Raw genomic sequence first — 21,271 nt, forward strand, 5'->3', positions numbered from 1 at the left:
TTATTTGACTTCTGCCATTCTGTTGCATGAGAGCCAGTCCTTTTTCTCCCACACTGTAAAGTGACATGAACCAGCCCTCTGAGGCCAGTGTCACTTGAAAACGTGCGTTAATTAAAATGGATCCCTCTACTTAGGGCCCAGGGCTAGTGAGCTTCCACCAGCACACTACACTTACATACTTCTGTACTCGCTAGGAGGCTTGTACACTGATTGCACTGATTTAGTGAACTCTTTAGTCAGGGCTTATTTCAAACACTAATGCATTAGGTTTACTTCACACATAAAAAGGGGATTCAGAAGGGTTCCAGCCCTCATTTCCTAAAAGGAAAGACTTGCCTTGCTGAGGCCAAAGGTTAAGTTGACTACAGTGGTCATTAGTGTTTGTCCTCCTGCTCCTGTCTGCGCTCATGTCTGGCCGTGGCTTCTCCTGCAATATCAAAATGGAGAAAAACACTCTCCGTCTTATGAATGCCTGTGTAGTGTGATAGCTGAGGCATCCCAGAAATGGTAAAACAGTCCTTCGCCGCTCGAGTAAACTGTCAACAGAGCTCGCTTCTGAGCTGCTGGAAATAAACCACAGAGATCTCACTGTTCACCGAGCCTGTGGGCCATCCCAAATGAAATAACTCAGCCGACATCATTCAACCTCGCAGCTCAGGAGACTGCTTTCATCGAGTGTAAAATTAGAGCAATTACCAAAATTAATCTGTTATTTCACCCAATCTGTTTGGTGAGCCAACGACTTCAAATGGCACGGAAAAACTGGCTTTAAAAGGGCAGCTGAGGAAAAGTAGGGCCCAGGACATTCCTCTTTCCTCTTCATTTGGGTTAAATCCGGTCAGAGTTGCCGTAGGTTAAGTTTGTATTTAGATTAAAACGAGTGAAATAGATCATTAGGAAATGTGGTGTGTGTAAAACTGGAACTGGAGCTTTAAGAATTCAAGTTGATTTCAGAAATTAGATATCTGGGCACAAACGGTGATCAGTGTGTTTTCTTCCCAAGTCGCACAATGCAGTATGATATATATATATATATTTTTTAAAAATAAATATCCCTGTTACAATTTGTAGTCACGTTTATGCAGAAATTTTTTTTTTCCATAATTCTCTCAGATATTAAATCATTATAAGACCCTTAATCGTGCCTGTCGTTTACTTCATGAGTAGATATAAGTGCAGAGCTAAATCATTTTACAATCCTGTAATAATATAAGTCCTTGTAAATAATAATTACCCAGACGAGTAGCGGCCGATTCTGAGCCTCGTTGGTGTTTGGGCTCGGTTACGTTTGGAGAGTGAAGGGTGAGAGGTGTACTTAAAGCCATTTTTGACTATTAAAAACTATTTCCCTGTTAAATGGTGGGACAGATATGGCAGTGAGTCTGTCAACACTGGAAAGGTGCCAGGCCAGAAAGAACTAAATGAAGCTCTCTGAGCTCGTACGTTTTTAAATGCTCGCCCTGTGATTGCATGTGTGAGGCCCATTCTACCTCCAAACTGCACGCTGAGATCCACATTTGCAAGCAAACATATTTTATGACCAACAAATGTTTACAATCCTCTAAGAATTGCTTGCATGTATTTCTAGATTCAGCCCCCAGCCAAGACGGATTGAAAGTCTACATTTTAATTAATGAAGTTCAGGATTTGAAAAGAATAATAATTATACAACAGACATTATACCACTGAATAAAAGAAATATATCTGATAGACCGTGAGGATAAATATTTCTTTATTCTAATACCCGAAGTTGCAGAATGCCTTTTTGGACCATGATATGTTTGTTCTTATGTTGTTCTACGTTTTTGATTTCATTGCTTTACTTTTACTCCTGGTGAGCATTTTCACCATTAATATGTTTAAAAGCCTTTGTATCTGCGTTCTATTTCATGCAAAAGAAAACATGATTATCCTCACGTTTTTACTTACACAAGTCACAGGACGGGTGTTCAAAGCCACCGTATGGACTCGCTGTGTACTTTTATTCCAAATGGCAGAAGACTCGTTGAAAGTTCCAGCATTGGCTAAACTATTGTTCAGACACATCCCACCTTTCATCTGAAAATATCCACATTGTTTTTCTTTTCCCATTTGCATGCATTTATATTTTTGTCTCTTAAATCCTAAAGCATATCTCAGATCATTACCTGTACTAATGAGGTCTTACAAAACCCTGCTGCTTTTAAATGGATTTAAATGACCGGTTTAACTTTACCCATTATGGTAGTTTTTTTTTTTTTTTTCCTGTTGTATGTTTAGGGTTAAAAATATCGGTAAGTCGATACTGTAGTTTTTCCATAAAGTTCCTTATTTCCAAAGAGTTCATTTGATTTACTGATTTGTGTAGACAGCTATCATTTTCAGGCGAAGGTGACAGTGATGGATGAGGTGTTTCTGCTCTTTTTGGCAATAATATGAAATGGCTGTGTCTAAGCTTCATTCAGTTTCTCTCTTTCTCTCTCTCGCCTTTCCTCATGCTGGTAAAGATTGTTTCCATATGAATGTAACATCCCTGTGTACTTCTTTTAGCCATAACCCAATAAGAAAGATGAATAAGGCCATTATATTTTATAAAGTGTATGCAGTAGGTCTTGACACATATTAATTACCACAACGCTCACATGTGAAACGTGTGTAGTGTCTTGTTTCTTTTAGACTGGCACAGTGATATTCATAGAATCTATTCAGAGATTTTACAAGACAGTCCTGAAAAAATTTGACACATTAACAGCACTGTAAAAATATTGTGGCAGGTTTCCTTACTGTTTTATATTTATAGTAGATACTGAATAATATGTGTTAAGATTCATTTTAGGTTAGTTTGCTCGTGATGCCGTATTACTTTTTTTTTTTTTTTTAATTTGTGTTATTATTATTTTTAAACTATTATTATTTTGCTGTTCCTAGGGTGGGCACCTGGAAGGTGGCATTGACTTGCTGGCTGACTAACAGTTATTTTCCAGCTATTACCCCTCTTTTCGTGTTTATCCTGAAGGCAAGGACAGCTGTGCTGTCATATTTGAGTGCTGAGAAGGCAAAACAAACGCTACGTCTGCCAAAATTGTCTGAAGTTTATGGAGACCCTATGTGACTATGAAAGTGCTGCTCTCAAAAATATGTGGTTTTCTTATCAAGTCCCTCAAGGATTTTAAACAGCAGATGCTGTTACTCATTCATCCGACTTGCATTGACTGGCAGAATGTCGAACGAAAACATCTTAAGCGTGATCGTGTTGTCTGCTGACTGAAGCTTTTTGTTTTTTTGGGTTTTTTTTCGGGGGTTTTTTTTTTGGGTTCTGTCTCTTTGCAGCTCCACCAGGCAGCCGAGGTGGCTCTCCTCCGAGGAGCCAGGGTCATATCGCCAGAGGATATCATCTTCCTTATGAGGAAAGACAAGGTAAAAAGAACACACGAACGCACTCCGAGAGCACATTGCTAAAACAAACACGGCCAATGGCTCGTGCTAATGTCTGGTCTCGCAGTAAATGATAGCTGATTACTCCAGTATGCGGTATGATTGGAATCATTGGAACTTGTACAATCAGGCCTCCACCCTTGCATTGTGAAAGTAACTATAGTCTACTCTCTCTGCTTCACTGCGTTTCCTCTTGTGCTCCTTTCTTTTAGAAGAAATTGCGAAGACTGCTTAAGTACATGCAGTTTCGAGATTACAAATCCAAACTGATGAAAACCCTTGACGATGAAGAGCCATTGGACTCAGGTACACAGTAGATTCATAAATCACTTTTACTAGAGCAAAATGTAGGCCACTTACGTTTTAGCGCCAGGTTATGTTTATGACATTCTGCCTAGAAGAAGACATTTAAAACAAGTAAGTAAGTAAATAAATAAATAAATAAATAAAATCCCCCCCCCCCTGCACCAACTGAATTTCACCATTCAGTAAGCTCTTTAAATGATGAAGGGATACATAATGATTGGAGTCAGCCAAGGTAATTTTGTATGCCACAGTCAATCAGCAAGAGTCATTACCAGAATGCAGGCGGAAGCTTTGGCATGCCTCCTCTTTGCATAACGTTCCACCTCTCCCTCTGCTAGTTCTCCATCAATATCATCGTGAAACGAAGAACGAGAGAGGAAAATCATGCGCAAAGACGCTGCAGTGCCGTTTCATGTCATGATGAGTATCATTAGGATCTTTGCTCCTCATCTGGCCTGTAACTTGAGAGACGGAATAATGTTAAATGCGGCGTTCAGAGCGAGCGCTCCACACAGTCGATTGAGAAGGAGTCTGCATGTCTGTGCGCGCAAATTCAGACTTTTTTTTTCTTCCCCTTTTTTTCCACGAGAAGTCTGATGGGCTGCTCTGTTTAATGTTTTTGCTCCCCCAGCGTTTGTGTTGTGCTCAAATTGGCTCCGAAAAGGTTGACGTTTCCCCAAATGAACCTCCTCCTGTCAGGAAAACTGGATTTGGAAATACGTTTTTCTTACTTTGTTTTTTAGTGTTTTCCATAAAAGCATGGGTTGAGTGTAGAGCTCTGCTGGCATCCGTAGGCCCTGCTGCCTTGATTCCTCCCTGTGAGGCCTGAGGGATGCACCACGGCTGTTCTTGCTCTCTCGGCTGCGGTGTGTGTGTGGTGGCCGTGCCGGGGACACAGCAGAAGCGTGGCTGAAAGCAACCAGGCTGACTCTGACCACACTGTCTCTATCCTGACCCCTGCAGTAATTCCCCGAGCACTTTAGGCTCTGTAAACCACTGTGAGAAGCGTTACACACTGAACCATACCCACAGTCTAACCAGTGTGCTCGCTGTGACCCACCGCTGCTACTGCTTGTCCTTTATTCCCCCTTTTCTTCTTCTGAACATCAGGAGCAAGGCATACAATGCCTGAGATGTTCTTAAAGCAGCCGGTTGTGATTACAGCTCGATTCAAATATTACCCTTGGTCAGGGTTGCCCATGTAACCTTTAGCATATGCTTAGATTTGGTGAAGGAAAAATCCAACCTTTGATTTCTATTATGATGAACTTCTGAGACTTTTCTGGGTTAAAATTCTTTCATTGACAAGTCGGTCTAATTTCACTTTGGTTAACAGTTTCCTACGTTATCCCCAGTGCTGTTCAATGTCCTGCTGATGGTGGCACCAGTGGGAATTCATCTCTACCTAAAGAGAATAATGCAGCAGTGCTTTAGTCTGTCAAGCTCTCTCACCTGCTCATCTGTTCACTCTGCTCAAACAGAAAAGGTTCCACCAGCATTCATGCCAATACCAGTAGTACAGTACATTACATTACAGCATTTGGCAGACGCCCTTATCCAGAACGAGTTACAATTATCTCATTTATACAAGTGAGCAGTCGAGTCTTGCTCACGGGCCCAACAGTGGAAGCTTGGCAGTGCTAGGATTTGAACTCACAACCTTCCGATCAGATGTCCAACGTCTTAACCGTTGAGCTACCACTTCCCAATACCACCACAAACGCCATTATAACCAGACATACCGAGTCTCTTCCATAACTCAGCGCAACTGCATTGTATAGCCGCGTTGCATTCTGGAACTTTGAGTCCAGCCTTCATTGTCTCCACTACCTCTATATAGAACCTCTCGTTAAAATGACATCACTGGTGGTGGACAAGTGGTGAAAATTTTTCTCCATGTTAAGTTCTTCTGCTGCTTTTTCACAGGAATAACAATAACACAGCATCAACCAGCAAATTAGCTCCACAATCACCAATCACATCATGAATATTTCAATATGAACACGTTTCATGAGTTTCTGGGTGGACTCATGCTTTAAGAGAGCATCCATAAGTTAATATGGAGAATTCAGGCATGTCTCTAAGAGGGGAAATGTAAACCAAGCTTGAGTAAATTTCAGTAATTTGTAAAATAGTCCAGTCCACATTTTTTTTTCTTAGTGCTGAATAATCTTGTGGGTCACTGTTGGTGGATCAAAGATGGCATCTGTTTTTTTTCCTCCTGTTTGTTTTGGGAGATTTGAATGCTCGGTTTCTTCACTGCAGATTAGCTTTGTTTACCGTTCACCCAAACCAAGACTTTCCAAGCACTTTTATTCCTGTAAACACACCACTGCATCAAATGGCAAATTTAGAATTCATTTCGAAAACATTAAAGCCAAAAAAATATAGTTCTAATTACATGCATCAGCATATTTGTACGATTTGAAAGCACGTTTACACAAAGTGGGATTTTTTAAAAAAAATCTTAAAAAAATTTTTTTTTTTTAACATTTTGATTGAATTGCCCGTTTACATAGGAAGTCCACAATTATGGTTCTGTTTGAGGCTCAAGCCATGCCAGCACAAGGAAACTCGAGCCCCATAAAAGTGCTGTTATTAAGGTGTCATGAGTCCTGTCTCCCTGATTAAACATTTTCTGAGGCTATTTATGTCATGTCAAGCAGACATTACTTCACAAAGATGCATTTGATCACTGCGTTTCCTCTCATTTAATTAACGTTTCATTCGATTCATTTTCCCAGCGCAATGCTGTAGGGATTTAATTAGCAGCGGTTCTCGACATTTTGTAGAGTGAAAAGCGGTTTGTCTTGGTGGGCTGTATTAAGCCTTTGGGACTTGGAGCTGATTATGCCTGTTGAACCTAAGCCAGGAAGTGAGCAATCTTTGGAATGAAATGTAATAATGTTTAAGGTAACTTTTATATTTAATATTTACCATAGCTTTGTTTGCTCAAATCAAAATGTTGTTTAAATGTGGAAATTTGGGTTCTTTTTATGCCTCTGTTATTCTATGCTATTCCACCTTCTCAGTCTCATTTGCTAATAATTTCCTTGTAACTACACTTCATGGTTTGCTTCAGGACAGATTAAACAGCTAATACGGCTAATAGCTATTAGAGCAATGACAGAGGGATGTAGAAGGAGTGTAGGTATTGGCTGTATACGTTGGAAAAGCCTGTTTCTTCTGTGCGCATACATTGTGCCAGGCAGTGTTCTAGTGCAGAGTTAGAAGAGGTGACTGTTGAGTGGGCAGCGCCTCGGGCCCGTCCCATTACAGCTCAGGTGTAAACAAGGCCAGCTGGCCTGCAGATGTGGGCACCAGAGAGTCAGTAAATCTGTGTGTGTGTGTGTGTGTGTGTGTGTTGCGTGTTGTGTGTGTCCACATCCAGACAAATTCTCCAGCAGCAGTGCCAACAAGAGGCAGAAGCTGGCACTGGACTTCCTGGGCTCCATCGACCAGACAGGAGAATTCCTGACACTGCTAGAGGATGAGGAGGTGGATGAAGTCAAGCAGGAGAGGATGGAGGTGAGTGGGATGAAGAGTGCTGACAGGCCCTGATACATGCAGAGCTGAAAGAAGGAAAGAGAGAGAGAGACTTCTTGTGGTCAGCGAGAGACAGAGCGAGTTGTGTAGGGTACCTGTATGATTAGAGACAGGGTTTCTCATTTGGGAATCGGATCTCGCTTCAGCAAGGTGTTTATACATGTTAAATGCGCCCTCTGACCACAGGAACACTTGATAGTCTGTCTGCACCGAAAGAGTAGTTAAAGTGTTCAGGTTCCACTGAAGACAAGCAGCCAGACCTCAAAGGCTTGTCATAAGGTCCTTCTGTTTCTTTTTGTCCTTGTCCACTCATAGACTGAACATTTTAGCAGACTTTTCCACTGCAATGCTATATCCATCTATTTTCCACTGCACAGAGCCCGACATGCAAATTAGCAAAACTCAGGAAGGAGGTGAGAAAGTTTAGCCGTGGCCTGTCCAGTTTCATTAGAAAGACAGTGTCAGTGTTTTTCAGACCATATAACCTGCTAGAACAAATGTTAACTAGGCAAAATGCTGGACACCGAGACTCATATGCCAAGCCCTCAACCTTTTGCAACCCCCAGCTCTCACTTGGCTCAGCACTATTCTTGCGGAAAAGTAAGGGAGCGTTCTATAACATCCGTTTGTCCTCACTCTGCCAATTGAAATAAAGGGCCATGACTGAAAGATGTAATTAACCGACTGAAGCAGGAACCGTGGACGTGTTCAGAAAAAGGAGGGGAGGCATCACCATGAGACTTTATATACCCTGTTTCAATTAAAACCAAGCCCGAGTCATTCTGGCCCTGGCCCAGAAAGCCTGTGGTTTTCCCCCAAAACTTTGTTCCTACCGAGTGTTTTAATGGGTGTGTTTTAGCTATCAAGACGATCTTTTGGGGTATAAGCAACCGTATCCTTCTGGGCCTCCCACTTTGCACTGCTCATGAAGCCCCATAGAGTAGTTTTCTGGTTAACCCACAGTGCACTGAGCTGCTTTATCTTGGTGCACCCTCTGCTCCTTTAAAAAAAAAAAACATAATGTGTATTTCCTTGAAAAGTACAGACTATTGGAATTTAATTTGACTGTGTCTAGTAATATGATGTCTCAAAGATTTTTTCGTTTTTTGGTTGGCTTTGTGCTTTTCTTTACTACTCACCAAGATTTCTTCAATGTAGTTCCTATTTACAGTAAATGGCCCCTTTTCAAAGCATTCTGCTATATCCTCCATTGACTCTCCAAAGGTTTCTTGGTGATGTAAATATATTGCAACACTTGTGTAAATACCATGGACGCTGTTTTACGGCCTTTCCAAACCCGCAGCTTATGGTCCAAGCGGTTGGTAAATGCCCAGTCCTCTGAACTGGCAGCCATGACTAGCATGCATCAGGTCAGACAGGGTTATAATTTAGCCGCTCACTTATAGTCTTGATCAGACTGCGATGGCCTCTTTCTTTTTTGTCACTGGTATGTGGATAGGATTTCTTCAGGCAGACCATCAGTCTTGTCATGGACCCTCTAAGATCTCTTGACAATCTGTTATTTTCTTGGCTAGGTTCAGATGGGAATGCTTATAAATCTCTTTGTCATGTTGTGTGGGATCTACATTGTTTTGGAATTAATGCTACGATGACAGCAGTCTTCAGAGAATGCTATTCTTGGGCCCCAGGGGAATGTATTTTTCATATTTCACGAAGGGATTTGAACTTTCTACGTTATATTAGAACCTGTTTTTAATCCTCCGTGTGTGATTTCATACGTTTCATGTGCTATTTCCGTTTTACAGGAAACAAAGAATAGCTTCTTAATTGTGCCACTTGGGTCAGTGGAAGCTTCAGGATTTATCAGAATGAATTGTTTGGTTTTTTTTTTGCAAAATTACCTAACCTTATGCAGAACCAACGAAATTAAAATAAAATCAATTTAAAAACACCTTTATCACAGCAATGTGAACTTGTAAGAGATTTTGGGAGTTGACTCCTTCCTTCTCCTGCTGACTAGGATAATTGTGGTGCTTTAGGATATTATTCTGTGGTCTTCTCCAAGCTCTAAGTAGCATCAGGTGTCTTACTTGAATTCCCTTCCATCTAAGATTGTTTTGGTAAGAGCCATTAAAAGCAGCCCCCCGACAGCATCCAGAGCCTCTCAACACTGACGCAGTGCCTGAGTAATTCTTAAGTATCCATACAGGCGTTCGATAGTGATTGTGCAGAATGAAAATATTGCCTGAAAGTCTGTTCTCCTGCTAGAACACCCCAGGTCGTCCCAGACATACAAATGAGGATTTGATGTTTCAGTCACTAGCAAGCTCTCCAAAATGTATTTAGAGTTATGGCCTATGGAAGTCTCTATTACTCCTATCTCTAGTACAAATTGGCAATTCTCTTTATCCAGACCACACTGGCATAGCATGAAAGCACACAGGAGCCAAATCAAATATTTGTCAATGTCAAATCACACGGCTCTGCTTCAGTTGTGGGTATATTCTGGCTATTACCAGGTAAGTTTTGAAGTTTTGATTTAATCAGCGGCTAAACATAGTATTCAAATGCAAAATCCCCCTGCCACGCTTTTCCGTCAATGAGCCACAGTCATAACATTTCTCCTGTCTCTGGCTGCCTGCTCGACAAGAGTTATTTAAGTTCAGTGGCTCCGGCGTCTATCGCTCTCGGCTCAATTTGGAGCCGAACACAGACGCCGAGGCTGCTGCGAATTCCCCTTCTGCACTGCAAGCGAGACCTCTGCTCGCCTGTTAGCGACACTAATAGAAATCACAGTTCCAGCACTCGCCGTCATTAATATGTATTTTCGAAGATGGAATTTCTAACGACTGCCAGCTAACTAAATAAAAAGGCTCCGGTTGGTTTGGGTGGGCTGAAAGTGATCTCTGCAGCCTCGTTTCGGGCGCCGAGCCCCGAGCTCGAGCTGGATGTCAGACTGACAGACTGTCCGCCGGCTGGAGGAGGAGGAGGAGGAGGAGGAAGAGGAGATGCTGTGCAATGCCTCCCTCTGACCAGGTCTGCAAAGCCAGCGCACTCTTGAACTGTGGAAAAGTTGAACCTGTAGGACGCAGGTTTAAAGGGAGAGCCATAAACTATAAGCCCTTTTTAACAACGCGCACCCTGCTAAACCCTGAAAGGCACTGTGGCTGTTAGGCTTGCCCTTTTTTTACGGCACACGTGCTCCTAGAAAACTCAAACGGGTTGCTCTGTGAATGTATGAAATTGGTCCAGGATAAGGAAATGTCTAATTATAGGTTCTGACCTGCAATTTAACAGGTTGAGCTGTAAATCCAAAGCAAGGCCTGTTTGGTTGCTATTAAGCAGGGTTTGTTACAGCTCAGCGCGCTCTTAAAGTCTGTAAAGACAGTAGGTCTCTTGTCGTGATATTCCACTGTGCCACGTGGCTCACACTAATACTGACTGACTCTCAGGTGTTTGTATTTTTGCATTTCGAGTTTGATATGACACTTAAATCGCTGCCTAAGTACAAAACCTCACGCTTTCTTAAAAAAAAAAAAAAAAAAAAGAAACACAGTATGCTACCTGATTCTCCATATGCCTGGCAGGGTGATGGAAGAGATTATTACAGGAGGAACAGATAAGCACTTACAGGGCTAACACTTACACCCTGAATGAATCTGTTGTGCGGTTGACCACATTGTACATCTTTATGTCAAGCAGTTAAGCCTTGATGACGTACAAGACAATTGTGCCCGCGTGTACCATGATATTATTTAGCAGCGAACCGTTCCCTGCTGTAGTATTACAGGTCTTAACAATACAACGAGTGCAGTGTGTGTGTCTTATGTGTCCGTGTAGGCAGCATGCTTTTGTTGTACTGTCATATAAAGTCTTCCATTCAGAGTAGTCTTGAATGCACCTACTGAATGATTGATGATGTTGAGATGAGCTGATCGTTTTATGGACTCTTTAATCTAGACTATTCATGCCCCTCAGTGCGAGTTTCACTGTGACTCTGACTGGGAGTGGAGATTCCCTTCGTCTGAGTTCTCGGCAGTCGAAGCACGTGCGCGCTCTTTGATGCCTCCAGGTGCACGGTAGTGTGTTTGGTTTTACAACATGACATTATGTAATTAGCCGCAAGTCACTCTCACGTTTCCCAGAAGCGGTGGGAAATGCTCTGTGAAATGTCAGCAAATCTGTGAGATAACTGAATTCTTTCTGTAGGGAAAATAATCAGTTTTGCTTGGGTTTTATTTGTTTTTTTGCTATTTATTTGCAGAGACTTGAAAAACAGACAAGGAATATGGACGCCGCGCAGTATGCTGATTTTTGTGAGAGCCGACAGCTCAGTTTTTGTAAGTATTCCTCATGTCACAAGTACATTCTGTATACTAAGTCTAAATGGCTGGCTGGTAGTGATATTAGACCGAGGGCTAAAATGATCAGTTTAACAACAAGAAACTGTTAAGGTAGAGAAATGCATGATCTCACAAGTGGCATAATGAGAACGATGTCGGACAAACTATTACACACACACACGCGCACTTAAAGGCATATAAGCAGCTGTATTCATTATTTCTATTTTTTTCCCCCCATTCCCACCAATTTGGTCACCTGGCAATCCCCACCCACCAGCTAGCTTTCTTCATCATATAACAGCTACCAATCAGGGAGAGTGAAAACTAACACATACTTCCTCCAAGGCCCATGACGCCAGCCAAGCACATCTTTCAATCTGCTGCTCATGCTGTATCACAGCATGTATCTGCCCTCTCCCTCATACATGAGCTCACAGACACCCACCCTTGGTTAGTGTCACCGTGATTGACAGGGGAGAGAAAGTACGCCATCGCTCCCTCCCACCCAGAGAACACAGCTAATTTGGTCCCTTGGCTCCTGGCCTCAGATAACTGTGGCAATCTCTGGACGATAGGGTGGATGCTTTTCCATTCCACCACCTGGGAGACCCGTGATTTTTAATTTTGTCTCTAATGGTCTCCTGACTTCATGTGATGTCTCCTCTGAATGCCAAACATGCTAGACAGAAAAGTTGTAAACATTTTTGTGGAGATCATGTAATTTCACTGTGTGTAATCTCCTAACAACACCGTCACTGATAGGCTGCATGAATATACAGCTTGGGCTAGAAAGTAATTAGCCCCAGCCTTGCTTCCCCATTGGTATCTTATTCTTATCAGCATTGGTGTTGCTGTTGCACTCTGTTCCATAAAATTCCAGTCTAATCTATGTTAAAAAGTATGTTAACAGCAAATAATCCTATTTGGATGCCAAACACGAAAACTTATATTGATGTCCTTTAATGTCTGAAATCTTTTAATCTTCATACCAGCTGTCCCTGTCCTTACTGGTCATGAAACATGTTCCTAAGCTGCACAGGATTACTTAAACGTGTTAATTCTATAGAATTTGGGTGCAGTCATTGTAGAGCTGTGTGTCTGGAGAGCTCCGAGGTTTAAGAGCATGACTGTGGGATGTGAACACACCACCACTGGTTTGTGAAGGCCACATTCCAGCACTAATAACATGTTGACTGGCTTTGGACTTCACCAGTAACCATGCTCTCTCCACTGGCACTGGCGTGTGTAACCCCGCACTTCTCGCCTCGAGACCAGTGTGAAAGAACCAACACGAGCACAGGGAGTCATAAACGTATCAGAACAGCCACAGGGCACATCCTCATCAAATGCTGAGTAGACATAAAGCCTGAAAAGAATAAAACCTATATCTTTATATTTTCTTTTCCAGTCTTCGACAGTTCAGTGCAAAATTTGCATAGCCCAGGCCAAAATGCAGACGACGAATACATTCCTTTTATAGCAGCAGAGTGACACTTTTAGTGTTTTAGGTTTCACAGATGTTCCATCATTATCAATGATCAAGTAATGAGAAATGTTCATTTATGTCAGCATATTAATAATCCATAATAATTTGCTTCTCATTTTCTAAATGTCATATCAATAATCTGCCGACTTCTTTTGCGTCCTCTGAAGAGATTTTCCGATACGGATTTCCTAAAATCATTTTCTGTTAATTTTGCTGGATATTTTGGATTCTTTTCTCATGCAGAAGCACCATCTTTACATTTGTAATTTGCTAGAGTTTTCTTCTTATTTGTAGATAAGTTGTAAAATAGATATACACTGTCCTTTCCACCCATATTTCTAAACCATGGTTTAGAAATCTTTATTAAATCGTGCTTCTCTGGTGTTTGAATATAGTATATATCATGTTTAATGCTGTTATTTAACTATGAATTGTTTCTCTGATTCTGTGATTTAAGCTAAGAAGCTCTCTAAATTTCGTGAGTGGTTGGACTGTAGCAGTCTGGACCTGAAGCCCAACGGGGTCTCCATGGAGATCCTGTCATATCTGGCCTATGAAACAGTTGCCCAGGTAAACAAGTTAACCATCAAAAAAATGGCTGGAAATGGCTTTTCTCTTCATCACTTAATTCATAACACATTCACAAAGCACTCATTGGCCACTCAACTAGGGCTGCATAATACATTGTTTGTCAGTCATTAATGCCGTATCGCCCTTGCAGTACTGATATTGCAGAGGCCTCAGTGGCTTCAGATAACCCTCATGCTGAGGGCTTTGGTAAATCGTGGCATTGATGTGATCTAGCAATTCTACAAAATATAAAAATAGCAAACGATATCTAATACTTTAATAGATTTTTTAAAGGTTTTTTAAATATATTTTTTTAGTTAATCAGTTGTTGAAATATAAATTAAATATTTGGTGGCACCATTCAAATTCGCGTAGTCAAATCCTCATTCAAATGTTCAAACATTTGAATGTTTGAACTGCATCACTGATTCAAAACTGCTTATTGGCTGAAATGGTGGCAATCAAAAGTCCCCGAGTCTAAACCAACAAAACTTCACTTACACGTACAAAAAAAATTTAGACTTAAATTTTGAATTTAGCTTGTAGTGCCACATTTCTCATTCCAATAATTAGACCTTGTGACCGCTCTTAACTGTGGATTTCTTGTCATCCTGATTTTTTTTCTTTCTTTTTTTTTTTTTACATTTAGTATAGATACAGATTTAAAGATAAATAAAATGTTTGTAAGAACATTTTCTCATTACTCATAATAATATTGTTGTCACTTTCCAGATTGTTGATCTTGCCCTGTTGGTTAAACAAGACATGACCCCTAAAACAGGCGACCCGTTCAGCCATGCCATATCAGCCACTTTTCTGCAATACCACAGCTCCAGTGCTGAGGTGAGCCACGCACCAGTCAGTCATATTAGACACCCGTTGTTTTCTGGATAATGTGTGTGAACATGATATCAGCTCCATTCACCAAGAGAACCCAAAGTATATGAGAGCAACTTGCCTGAGCTGCTTTATGTAATGATGATACTACTTAGAAGGTCATTATTGTGTCCAAGTGTGTGCAGATGCAGCCCTATTAATGTCTGTGAACTTTTATATTTGGTCAGATTTAATCAGATTTAGTTTATAAACTTATAATCAGGTAATTCAGACAAAGCTCAAAATCTAATGGTAAACGGTCGGCACTTATATAGCGCTTTTTAACCTTAGCGGTTCTATAAAGCGCTTTACACTGTTTCTCATTCACCCATTCACTCACACACCAATGGTAGCAGAGCTTGAGGTTCAGTGTCTTGCCCGTGGACACTTCAGCATGTGGAGTCATGTGGGCCCGGAATCGAACCACCAACTCTACGATTAGTGGACAACCCACTCTACCACCTGAGCCACAGCCGCCCCATCACATCTAAGTGTGAAAGATTGTACTGTTGGAAAATTAAATTCAGTTTACTTAAATTGTATTTGTATAAGCACTTTTAGACATTGTAGCAAAGCTTTACTCAAATTTGGATGTACACTTGGATGCTAATTCTACACTAGCTGAATAAGAACTATTACTAGTCCTCCAACTAGGGCTTGACCTTCAGCCAGCCGTTGCTGCCAAGTTTGTGCAAGGTGGTTTTGTACTGTGGGATCTTGTCCGTGGAGGGGCTTTTCTGTCACTGTAACCGCAAAACCTCATCTCTCTCTCTTTCTTATATTTGCACTCAGCCAAGGCCACTTTTGGTCTGGAAACAAGTTGTATTCTACCATGGATTCCATTGTTGTTGTTGTTTTTTTACCTCCTAAACCTTGAGGGTCCCGTGTGGAGGAATGTGACAGTAAAGCTGCATTGCACAATAGCTGTGGTCGTCTCAGCAGAGGAGAAACGGACCAGCATGATCACCGCATTTGGATATTCCAAACAACACATAGACTTACTACTTAATGGATGGCTGCATAAAACTTATAGCTTTCCAAATGTCTATTCATAAGCTTGGGTTTAAGACAGGATCATAATATTAGGGTTATTGAATGAAGTGTCAGATAATGTAAGCAATGCAGAGCAGAGCAAACATTTTTAGTTTGGTGTTTTAGTTCGATTGCTATACCACAGCACTGTTGAATTCTCTAATCTGATTGGTCAAAAGGCATACAAGAAGGGACTTATATGGTGGAAGCTCCAACATAGTCTAGTAATAAACAGTTTTAAAAACCTAATGTCAATATAATTGTTGATATGGTGACGTTTTCTGAATTTATGGAAGGAGTCTCCAGTGTCCGCGCTAAAGCTGTTCCTTTTCTGCCATGGGAAAGTCTTTGCATTTTTTTAGTAACATGCCAAGCTGCATTTTTGTTGAGTCTGGTGAGGAAATAACTGTTTACAGCCATTTTAACATAAGTGACAGCAGAAACTTGTTTTGTGGACGTGCCCTTATGAGAAAATAATCCATGTTGCGCGGTTAATGGCATCATACCTCCTTGTCGATGCCTGTATACATTGGTATCATTATGAGATGTTCTGCTGGTTTATCTGTAGGCCTCATCTGCCAAAAGAGAGATGGACTCTCCAGAGAACACACCTCCTTCCACCCCAAGCTCAGGTCATCAGTCCAAACTGCACTCCATGACCCAGGGCAATGGCATACTCTCTCAGGATTCCAGCAGCAAGAGCAAACAGCGCAAGAGGAAGAAGGTAAGGGTCAAGGGGTCATGCAACGAAGAGGGTGCATTTTGACAGATCATTTTACACTTCCTATCTCACTTTATTTCTTTAGGGCCACTGTTTTTCATTCATAGTAAAGCATTCTTCCATTATCAATATTTGTCATACCCTATCGTTTTGTGTAGTCTACACATGAAAAGGCCAATAAAAATGACGATGGGAAAAAGCGGGACAAAAAAAAAAGCACTCATTCTGTTTTTGTCTTCCAGAGTGTGGGTGCAAAGCATTAATATGGATGCTGTGTAGATGCTTGTACGTTGACATGTTTATTTGGCTACAGAATTTGATTATCTTGTATTATTCTGCGTTTTTGAGAAATATGGACTAAAACAGCTACCCACTTGAAAGAGTATTGATCAAGGAAAAAATCTGGAGCTTATTTTCTGCAGCAGGACTAAGCTTTGTTTATTCTGATGTACTGTAGCAGCCAGCTAGATATCGCTGGTTACTGTGATCTCTGAAACGACAGATAAGAAATATTTCACAGGTTTAAATTGTGCACTTTGGATTTTGCCTCGTGAAAGCATAGCACGGGTTACTTGCATTGATATACTTGCAGATGAATAATTAAGTGACAATTGTGTTTAATATATACAGTATATCATACTATACTAAAGTTTACTACTTTATACATTATCCAAGTATAGTTCTATACATGCTACACTAGGGCAAAAAGTATAATTTTAAGCAAACATATTTTCAGTTATAATCCAGCTATGATCATAATCAGCTATAATTAAATAATCTAGAGAATATTTTAAAGAATCTCCTAGTGCACTAACCATATATTTATTAATGACAGAACGTTGTTTGAAATTATACAGGTACCACAGCACCATTGCATTCTCAATTGATTTCACAATCCTCTAATATATTACTGTTTCTACACTAACAGCGCAATAAAGATTTAAAAATGTGTGTAATTAAAGATGTGGTGATTTTTTTGTTTGTTTGTGAGGAAGAGTTTATTTAGCACTCATGGAAGTAATCTACTGTGTCAGTACTTCATAAGTAAGTAATGTGAAGTAAAGTAATGTGGGGCTTAATGTTAGGTAAAGTTTCCCAACACAAGACACTCTTCAGGCTGGAGATTTTGGTGTTTTATAAAAAATGTGACAAGCTGTTTTAGAGACAAAAAGAGACACAGGTGAGGAAACAAGTTTTTAATGCATGTCTTGACATAAGTGATAACAAGAATGAACTTGTTCCGCAACATTCAAATGTAACTAGAAACAGAAAATATTGTTAGGGTTTGCAAAAAATGTTTTACCGTTCGAGAATTGCTGTGAATAAAAAGGAATCAAACACGTTGCGGCATGGGGTTATTGGAAAATAACGACACCACTTCATCATGTTTTATTCCTTATTTAATAACTACATATTGACTTGAAAATACATCTTAACCCTTTACTGCATGGTGTTGCCATATGGCAACACTTCATTTATCTCCAATGTTTTGATAGGCAATAATACAAAACTACTATTTTCCTATGTAAGTGTAAAAATCCATCCATCCACTTACTTTTTACAACGGTAATTCCTTTCTAGAGGATATAACTTTTACATGCTTACTAAAAAACTAAAAAAAAAAACACCTCTGCAATTTATAGTCTGGAAAATGCAGTAATTGGATTGTAATCTCAAACATTGTGTTATTTTTGACTGTATGATACTTTCCACCATTGCACATTGTTGCCACACGGCAACAATTTACCGACTGAAAAAAAGTTAAATATGTTTATTTCTGGAGCTAATTCAAGTAATAAAAATCCATAAAACAATTTTTGATGCAAATGTAATTCATGCAGTATTAAAAAAAAATCTGACTTGAGTTCACTGGTTAGTTTCATGATTTGTGTCCCTTTTATTTACATAGAAAGTGTGCGCTGAAGTGCTGCACAGTATAATAAAGTTCTGCGTAATGGTCCTGAGCTCCGAGTAATCTCAGTAAAGTTCTGAGTAATCCGAGTAAAGGGAGTTTAAAAACTCTTCTCCAAATACAGTTTTTCAGCATGAACATATTTTGAGGTTATTGTACAATTCTGGAGTAAGGTATGCTCACATATGAGCCTATTCAATAATTTAATAAAGGTATGGGCCAGGTATGAGTACACCTGAATATTTAGTGCATTTAGAAATGCTCCATAACTGTTTTAGTTCTAGTACATACACAAGTAAACAAGTGAGGTAGTGTATTTCTGTCCTAGTATGCATATACATGCTAATATATTAACAGTAGTGTACATCTCCGCAAGCATATATACATACAGTTGTTGCTTGTTGCTTGAATTCTTTTTGTAAGTGTTATGAACCATGGAAACGGTAAAGAGATGCTACTTTTTCTACCAGTGATGCTATGCTCACACCCCTCATCCATTCATAGATATTTTGCATTTGTGGATTATATATATAACCCAGGAAGTTGGAAATAAAAAAAAATAGTGATGAACTCAATATGTATACGGATAGGAAAGACATACTGTATTGTAAAATAACGAGGAAAGTTCAGTGGTCATCTCGATGCAGTCATCAACATCCCAGTGTCTGCATGTAGAGTGGAAACACTGGCAGGGAAATGTGCATTACACTTTCTCATATATCCTGCCATGTCCATTTTACCACAACTGATTTATTACAAGAATGAAAATAGGGAAGCTGTTTTTCCTTTCCTTTCTCTTTCTGCCTGAAGTCAAACACATTTGGAGCATTGAGCACAATTATAGGTCCTTTCCTACAGCAGATAGTTAACTAACATTTACTGTCAGCTCTCTATATATCAGATGAACTTCTCCGCTGAAAGTACATAAAGCACGAGCTGACACATAGCATTTACACGACTGAGGAGGTGAAGGCTTGAGCAATCTCCGTACTCGTTATCCAATTCTGATCCAGACCATCTTCAGAAATGTATTGTGTGTGTGTGTCGTGTCTGGACGGCCTCCTCTGGCTGTGTTTGTGTGTTAAACGGCCTGTCTCCCACTGTGTTTTTGATTTAGTAATAATACAGCCTGTGTGTTTTTTCTCCCTCTTCGTTGCAGAGCGCAGCAGCGTGTGGCGCGGAGGCTCAGAGCAGTGCCATCCAGCCCGGCCACATCAGAGAGGCCATCAGGCGCTACAGCCACAAGATTGGCCCACTCTCCCCCTTCTCAGTACGTAATAACAGAGCCGTAAAAGAGTTATATTTATAATCGCAGCACAGCCCCATTTTAAAGTGGTCAAGCTCTGAAGTATTGGAATTGTTGAGCGCAATTTGTGGTCAGTGTAATTTTCCTTGTAAAGAAAAAAAACATCACATAATATTTTGCAGAATTAAATAAGTGTAATTTCTATGCGTTTTGGATATGCAAAGGTTATTTCATTTTGCTTTTCTACTATGAGTTTTGTTAAAAAAAACAAAAAAAACACGAAATGCCTTCTTGTTTTGCTTCCATGCATACATCACTCTGCAGCTCACTGTTGGAGAGTTATAATTTCACATCGTGCGCAGGAGTGTGGGTGTCGTAAGTGCTAGTTTGACCATGTGAAATGGTTACTGGAGTGTCGGGAGAGTTCTCACAGCCAGTGTGGAGCGTATGCTATTGTGGTCAGTGTGTAATTCACAGGTAATGAGCTATTTAGCAATGACTGAGATTACAAAATCATTGCCAGTCAAGTCCAGCAGCCCGCAGAGACACATGCAGTATTGATGCAAAATCTGGAGTGGTGATATTTCTTTTTGATAATCCTTCTTCATGCTGAAATTGTTGTCATTGTGCAAGATGTTTTCCCATCCATCCATTTTCTGTACTGCTTATCCTACACAGGGTCATGGAGAGCCTGGAGCCTATCCCAGGGGACTTGGAGGGGGTGCCAACCTATCACAGGGCACAATCTCACACACACACACTCACACACGTGTTCACACGCGTTCTACGGACAATTTAGAGATGGCAATCAGCCTACAATGCTCTTTGTGCTGGAGGAGAACATGCAAACTCCACGCGCACAGGGCAGAGGCAGGAATCGAACCCCCAACCCTGGAGGAGCAAGGCAAATGTACTAACCACTAAGCCACCGTGTCCCCGCAAGTTGCTTTCGCTTATGTTGAAATTTAGTGAAGTGGCTGGTAAATAGTTCGTTGGTGACGTTCCCCCGATGTAATTTTTCCTGCAATGGTAATATTAGAAATGCATTAAAGCTTAATCTTGTTGGTTACAGTAGCCAAGTATCCAAAGTCCTCATAAGGACACGAGTCTGTTCAGTACAGCCTTGGTAGGATTTGTGTTTCCTATAATTTTAGGGTACTGACATGTTCATAATGTATCACACTTCTACCGCTGTGGCTTCTCTCTCCCTCTGGTCCTGCCTTATTCGTCCTAATGCTGAGCTTCTGTTCTGGTGACTCACTTTCTGCTGTTGTGAATGGATCCACATGGATACCCTAAAGATTTGCATTTCACAGAAATGTCACTCTTGCTTCAGTGAATAATCTCATCGGGATGCTGTAGAGTTGTACCTGAGAACTGTTGCTGCAATCATAAAGACTGTCCTGTGTTTATCCCAGGACTCATTTACATTTATAGCATTTGGCAGATGCTTTTATCCATAGCGACTTATAGAATTGATTTGAAGTCTCTGTCAGTAAATACATCCTAATACTGGTTCACTAGGTCATGGACTAAGAATACGATCAGTCTAAAAATACTCTCATGGGGAGGTAATATAGTAAGAAAAGCACACAATCACAAGATTTTGTTTTTAAAAAATAAAGTGCTAATGGACTCTTACTCACAAAATGCTCAAACTGTTTTTACATTGTATGATTACTGCAGTCTTTTAAGATTATTACTTGTCACAGAGTATGATATGATTCCATGTTCGTGTCAGATTAAATCTGTGATTACAGTAAATGATTATGTTCTGCTTACGTCATCAGTCGGTATGATCCAGGCTCGAGTAGAAAATGGAGTCGCATAAAAGGAAACCTTTTCAAAGTTTCACCAT

The 21,271-nt window shown here is 40.4% G+C and overlaps 1 protein-coding gene across 5 annotated transcripts in view; it reads left to right on the plus strand.

Moving 5' to 3' along the window:
* supt3h (SPT3 homolog, SAGA and STAGA complex component) overlaps nt 1-21,271 on the plus strand; it is a 92,935-nt gene that overhangs the window by 57,186 nt on the left and 14,478 nt on the right. For all 5 annotated transcript variants that reach the window (XR_008386846.1, XR_008386844.1, XR_008386845.1 and 2 more), the window contains exons 4-11: nt 3,310-3,396; nt 3,627-3,720; nt 7,112-7,248; nt 11,492-11,567; nt 13,514-13,626; nt 14,359-14,469; nt 16,103-16,258; nt 19,327-19,437. Coding sequence is in view for 2 of the 5 variants with exons in the window: in XM_053633856.1 (XP_053489831.1) it covers nt 3,310-3,396; nt 3,627-3,720; nt 7,112-7,248; nt 11,492-11,567; nt 13,514-13,626; nt 14,359-14,469; nt 16,103-16,258; nt 19,327-19,437 (885 nt within the window). In the remaining 3 variants the exon portion in view is untranslated. The remainder of the gene's footprint in view (nt 1-3,309; nt 3,397-3,626; nt 3,721-7,111; nt 7,249-11,491; nt 11,568-13,513; nt 13,627-14,358; nt 14,470-16,102; nt 16,259-19,326; nt 19,438-21,271) is intronic.

Source organism: Ictalurus furcatus, chromosome 9, assembly GCF_023375685.1.
Source record: "Ictalurus furcatus strain D&B chromosome 9, Billie_1.0, whole genome shotgun sequence".
NCBI classification, from domain to species: domain Eukaryota; kingdom Metazoa; phylum Chordata; class Actinopteri; order Siluriformes; family Ictaluridae; genus Ictalurus; species Ictalurus furcatus.